At 38.0% G+C, this 6,798-nt stretch overlaps 1 protein-coding gene across 1 annotated transcript in view; it reads left to right on the top strand.

Annotated features, from left to right (window-relative positions):
* Positions 1-6,340, top strand: part of wdr61 (WD repeat domain 61) — an 8,497-nt gene extending 2,157 nt beyond the window's left edge. Inside the window, 8 exon segments of the mRNA XM_038705616.1 lie at positions 22-44; positions 47-193; positions 1,679-1,827; positions 2,115-2,208; positions 3,819-3,912; positions 4,603-4,701; positions 5,110-5,188; positions 6,091-6,340. Coding sequence (XP_038561544.1) covers positions 22-44; positions 47-193; positions 1,679-1,827; positions 2,115-2,208; positions 3,819-3,912; positions 4,603-4,701; positions 5,110-5,188; positions 6,091-6,180 — 775 coding nt within the window. The 3' untranslated portion in view covers positions 6,181-6,340.
* Positions 6,341-6,798: the final 458 nt, after the last annotated feature.

Raw genomic sequence — 6,798 nt, 5'->3', positions numbered from 1 at the left:
TGTGCCACATTGCTCATGCAGGTCAGATGAGAAGCTGGAGCTGCAGGGACTCTGGAGGGCCACCAGCTGGGTGTGGTGTCAGTGGACATCAGTCACAACGGAGCCATCGCCGCCTCTAGCTCCCTCGACGCTCACATCCGTCTCTGGGACTTAGAATCCGGAAAACAGATCAAGTCCATGGACGCCGGACCAGGTCAGACTGGGCCTTAGAGGATCATTGACATTTCATGATTACAGTCAGCGTGTGTGTGTGTGTGTGTGTGTGAGAGAAATTATGTATGTCTAGAGTTAAAATAAGTCGATTAGTTGATCAGTAGAAACATAATCAGCAAATATTTTGATTGTAGATAAACCGTTTAAATCTGTTTTTAAGCAAATATACCAAACATTTAATGGTTTCAGCTTCTCTGTTGTGAGTTTTTACTGCAGCTTATTTTCTTATTTGATATTTAACGATATTTAATTGTTTTTTTTGGACAAAATATTTGACGTCACCCTGGGCTTTAGGAAATTGCCAAATATTTCTCTATTTTCTGATATTTATGGAGGATTTTGGTGATATGTTAATTGATAACATATATGATGTTAAGTGGACCTAAAGTTGCATTAATAGGATTCATATGGTGAAATAAATAAAACCACAGTGCTCTGATGCAGGCAAGGCTATTTTGCTAACCTGAATCTTGTTTATTTCAATTGCCGGTATTGTTAATGATTAATAAAAATAAAGGGGGGCGTGAGAACTAAGTTTGAGAACTTTTTTTATTTGTTTATTTTTTCAGGCATAGAGAATGATATGATATGATATACTTCATTGCCCCCATAGGGAAATTTGTCTTGGACTCAAATGATGAACACATAAAGCTAGCTGCCTCCACGCTAGAGGAATTCTCTATAAAAAAGGGAATCCATCTAGCATGATGCCTGTAAGCAAACTCATTTTTGAATAACTTATCTCCTAAACTCACAAAAAATATAGTTGATTTGACCTTTTTAACGTGGTCTTGATGGAGTGTTCATTCACTGCCTTTTTACGATCTAGCACTTAGCTCTGGAATAAGGTCAGTACAAAGAAAATTGTCACCCAGTTTAGTATTTAAACAAACCTTCAAGGGACAGCTTGTCTGTTTTAATTTATTTTACTCTCACCTTTCAAGAACTCCACACCCAGAAACGTCTGTGTTGTTGTGTATCTTGAACCAAGATGTACTTCATCTAAATGCCATGTCAACTTCTGTTAGTGACACTCTATTTCACTCAGTGGTTGGTCTGGGTCAGTGGATTAAGGACCTTTTTATTTTTGTACATACTGTATTTTTGTGTACTGGGATTCTTCAGACAGGAGTCCTCTTAATATTTAAAACCTTTTTTGTCCTTTTCTTTTTGTGGATTTACGTTTATAGTATTTAGTTTTATACCTGACGATCTTATCATGATTGACTTAACAGAGCAGAATGTAGGTTTTGTATCTTGTTCAGGGGCAGTTAGATAAGACACACTGGTGGACCATTAGAGAATACACTAGGTATACACATAAAAAGATTGTGGTTTAACTATGTGACACATTGCAATAAGTAGGTTGTTTGCTGTAGACAGGATTGTTAAAATAAACATTTCCTGGAAAGTAATCATTTTGATGTGTTCAACCTTCCCTCTGTCTTTCTGCTCTCCTCTCTAGTTGATGCATGGTCGGTTGCCTTCTCCCCAGACTCTAAATACATTGCCACAGGTAGCCATCTCGGCAAGGTCAACATCTTCGGTGTGGAAAGTGGCAAGAAGGAATATTCTCTGGACACTCGAGGAAAATTCATCCTGAGTATAGCTTACGTAAGGAACTATAAATTGTCTTTCTGGTCGACTGGGTGGTGGCTTCTCAAGCTCAGAGTCTCTAATGGCTGTGACCTCATTGCCTTGGCTTTACAATAACTCATCTTGATTTGTGCTTCTTCTCATTCACACCAAGGTCCCACCTTGTTTTAACTCTTAACCCCTTTTCTGCAGGTCTAAAAGTTGTTTTAAAGGCTTTTAGAATTCTCTATAGCTCATCCAGTTTTATGTCTGTACATTTGTAAATTGCCTTTATAATCAAATCCTTCAATGGTTTTTCCCCGCAGAGCCCTGATGGAAAATATTTGGCTAGCGGAGCTATCGATGGAATCATCAACATCTTTGACATAGCCACTGGAAAGCTACTCCACACATTGGAAGGTAGGTCCAAATATTATTATTCATTATTGAGGCAAAAAATTAAGGATCTAGTGCTGCAACTAGTGATTGTTTTCATTACCAATTATTCTCTAAATTTTGTTTTTAATTAATCGATTAAGCACTTTGTCAGTTAAGTAATGCAAAATGCCCACCACGCTTTCCAAGAGGTCAAGAAAACTCAAAAGATATTCAATTTACAATCATAAAACACGGATAAAGCAGCAAATTCTCATATTTGAAAAGCGCATTTTTTTGGCTTTTTCGCTGATAAATGAGTAAATAATTAATTTAACTATAATGTGTTCTCTTTTAATTGACTAATTCATTAATTGAGTAATCTTTTTAGCACTAGATGGTTCTGATAGACATGAGTAAACAAAAAATGAATCCATGTGTGATAGAGCATAAAGAAATTAGGTCAAATATACAGATGAGGGACAAATGGGGGAGAAAAAAAAGCGTGTCTTAGTGTGGAGTCAGGCCACCACGAGCCTCCAGAACAGCGTCAGTGCTCCTTGCCAAATCTGTGAAACTCTATTAGAAGGATGAACACCATCCTCCACAAGATATTCCCTCATGTATATATACACCCTTTATTTAATTAGGTCATCTCTATGAGATCAAGATCTCTCTTGCAACAGAGATCTGAGTACAGCAGATAGACAGAAAAACAAACATAACAAAAGGATAGAGCATGACTGGTGTTTCGGTCACATTGGTGGAGAGCATTGTCTTACACGTTGGTCCAAAATCTTTCATAGGTGTGAAACTGGGTTGAGATCTTGTGACTGTAAAGGCCTTCGCAATTTTCAAACTCACCAATCCGTTCAGTTAGGGCTGGGCGATGTGGCCAAAAATGTTATCCCGATTAAGGTAATCAGTCTGTATCGATAATTATCACAATAAATGTCAGTTCATTATTTCTTTCAAGGTTAAAGGCTGATTTTTGCTCCTGGGTGAACAGTTGAAGAAACCAGACGGTTAATTGTGGTTTTCAACTAATCTTAAAAACATTCAAAACAATTATGATAGATGAAAGATGACATGAACAACATAAAAATATGCATTAGTAAAATTAAGTAAAAAAAAATTTCAGTCCTGTTTCCTCAACAAAATAAATGTCTTAATAGAAAAATTAAGTGCTGATTGATCATATGTTTATTGAACATTTCTTATATTTAAATCAAGGAAAATTATATCACAATAATTATCAGTTTATCACCCAGCCCTACATTCAATGACCCCTGGTGCACTGAAGCATCTGCATTGGATGTTTCTCCACTCTTTTATTTAGGTTTTGCCTTTTAATTTGTGCCCTGTCTGTAATTATGAATATGCTCTTGAGGAAATTAGCCTTGAACACATGCTGGCATGTGGAGAAGTTGTTTTCAGCAAATGTATGCATATATAACCTATAGATACTATACATATATTGTACACAAACTGTTTTATTATTACAGATGAAAAAGAGCTCTGAGTATACTGAATAAGATTGAGGATGCTTAAGCTTACAAACAGCCATGTTGAATCTTTTAAAACAGCAGAGCAGCAGAGATTGCCTAAGGACTCAGTGAGGAAGCCTACTGAGTGACAGTTTCTTCTCTCCTCAGGTCACGCCATGCCCATCAGATCCCTCACTTTCTCCCCCGACTCCCAGCTTCTGGTCACAGCCTCTGACGACGGCTACATCAAAATATATGACGTGTGAGTTCAGCTGGCAGTTGGTGTGGATCCCCCTGCTAGTCAGTTTTAACAATAATAATGATAATACATTTGATTTCTATAGTGCTTTTCAGGACACTCAAAGATACTTCACAATAAATATAGTAATTATGTACATTTAAAAATAGATAAGATACATAAATGATATGGAAAAATATATATAAATTCAAAATACATAAAATCAGGTGAAATGTAATATTATTCGTGGTTGAAAGCTACTCTAAAGAAGTGGGTTGAAAGAGTCCAGGTTGCTGCATTCTCAAATGTGTATGGGTAAGGAGTTCCAGAGGGAGGGGGTGGCAATGGTGAAAGCTCTGTCAAAGGTTTGGTTCTTTTAATTTATCCTGAAGGCCATTTTTGTGCAAAAGATGCTCATTATAGTCAAATCATATAAAAAACAGCCAAACACAACAAGGTAGGGAACTGGTAAGTCAGCGTTACTATGGTACAGATGTTACAAATTACAAGCACAGAAATAAACAGTATAGAAGATAGAGAAACATTTGTTGGCTAATTCAAATCTACCCTTACTGTTTATTCTAGACATAGTATGTACATTACTCTGAACTTTACTCTTTTCTGGTTAGATGCCAAACTGCATTTTGTTGTCACAGTACTTGTACTCAGTGACTAAGTTGAATCCAGTTTAATCTAATAAACTTTGTTTCACAGGCAACATGTGACAGCCAACCTGGCTGGCACACTGAGTGGACATGGATCCTGGGTTCTTAATGTCGCCTTCTCCCCAGATAACACCCACTTTGTCTCAAGGTAAAACACTTGAGCTTTAGGTTGCTACAAAACAGAGGAATAGTTTTATGCTGCTAACATTTTTTGTGAGCTGATGAGCTGATGAAGAAATGATTAACACTCAAAGCAAAGGTAGATAGACCTCAAACAGACTCTGTTGTTGTAAATACATTAGCCAAGGACAGTACACAACTGTTGGCTATTCTGTTGGTGTACGTTAGTGAACTAGCAGACGTGTTTGTCCTGTCTACTTTCCCATGCGTTCACTCCTGTTGTGTGAAAACGCTGTCAGGTGAAGCTGTTTTTCTAACAAAGTTTCCAGCTCACAGTGCCAAGATAAACTGAGCAGGTCAGGAAGACAAGACACAGTTTGATTCTAAGATGTGAGCGGTAAAACGTGAAATGTCCTCTCTCCTCTGCTGCTCTCAGCTCGTCTGACAAGAGTGTGAAGGTTTGGGACGCCAGCTCCAGAGCATGCATCAACACCTTCTTCGACCACCAAGACCAGGTGACACAAATATAACCCTGTCTCTCTTCACTGAGCGTGTTTGTAATCAAATTCAAAGTGAGAAAGTCTGTCCACTGTAGGTGCTGATGTGTTGGGGGGGAAATCGATATGGCCAATGTCACGGAGTGGCCTTTCACATAGCCCATCTGTGACGTTTCAGCTCGGGTGAAACCAATAATCCCAGCTGTCATTAGATCCCTGGTTGCAGACGCCTGTGGGGAGGTTGATCTGTTCTCCCAACAAAGCCTGTAATTGAAATAGCAAGGCTCCTCAGAGAGGAGATCAGAGACGGCTGACTCTTTCATACTGTTTTTGTCCATCTTAATGAAATGTCTGCAAAACAAGAAAATCTACAGAGACAACTTGCAGCCAATGAAGTGTTCAGCTTTGTTCTTCTATTTAGAGCACTTCTTAGCTCTCGGCACTGCTTAGTTTCTAGTCAGATTGTCTTGAATTTTTAAGGCATTTGTAAAAAGCTCCACATTTAACTTTAACACCTGCGCAGTTTGTGCAGGTCTGTGCTGTAACTGCCTTACATTTTCAGCTAGGCAGTAACAGAACAAAATGTATAATGCTGTAGATCCATCTTTTAAAGTTGGAGGATCCTGCTTTTGAAAGTGGTTCATTTCTTTTCAAGCACCCTGTTTTAAAAAGCTGTATGAATGTAATATCCCACCGCCATCATTCTTGCTATTTGGTATGTCATCGTTTCAACTTTGTTAATTCTTGAACAGTAAATGTTATAGAATGTCAGACAACTCCAGTATTGTCAGCCATGCCAGTAGTCTTTTTATTTGTAGGTGTAATTTCTTTCCAAAATGTGGGTGCTGGTGTGATTTTAGAATTACACTTTTCATATGTAACTCAAATCCTACTCCCATTCTGTTTCCTGTTATCTTCAGGTGTGGAGTGTAAAATACAACAGCACCGGCTCAAAAATCATCTCGGCTGGAGACGACCGCGCCATCCACATCTACGACTGTCCCATGTGATGGACGAAAGGAGGACAGGATCCTCCAGAGCTGTTTACTCAAATCATGCAGGTTGTTAATTGGGGAGGGAGGGAAGGGTCAAACTGTAAATGTGTGTGTGTGGGAGGGGGGGTTCTTTTGCACTGACCCACTTCGGTCAAATAAAAGGGTTGCTTTTGTACCTGTGTCTTTTTTATCTTAAGATAAAAGATAAAATGAATGATTCGGTATGGAGCCCGAAAACACGAGTCAAAAATGTAACATCGTAGACAATACTGCTAAATAATTAAAATGGTTTATAAAGAAATATAAAGCTTTATCCTTCTAAAAGAAGAAAACTTTTTTTTTTCCTCTACGACAAAGTAGAAAACTTTACTTACTTTACTCTTATCTTTAAATCTCAAAATGTCCATCTTTTAGGCCTTCATGCAGGCACACATTTAATAATGTAATATTTCTGACTTGTCTGCTAACCTCTTAATTTACTACTAGCCTTTTGTCAGCTTTGCAGGCCCATAATTTGGAGACATTACTTGAAGCTCTGGTAAAGTTTTTCTGGACTAATCTGAGTGTTTGAGAAATCAATAATTAGAACTATTTAGTTTTACCCCTAATTCTGTGTATGAAGACATGATCTCG

Source organism: Micropterus salmoides, unplaced genomic scaffold, assembly GCF_014851395.1.
Source record: "Micropterus salmoides isolate LMB-PRFRI ecotype aquatic unplaced genomic scaffold, ASM1485139v1 Ms_hic_scaffold_8, whole genome shotgun sequence".
NCBI classification, from domain to species: domain Eukaryota; kingdom Metazoa; phylum Chordata; class Actinopteri; order Centrarchiformes; family Centrarchidae; genus Micropterus; species Micropterus salmoides.
The sequence above is the reverse complement of the archived record's forward strand: the minus strand, read 5'-3'. Positions and strand labels throughout refer to the sequence as shown.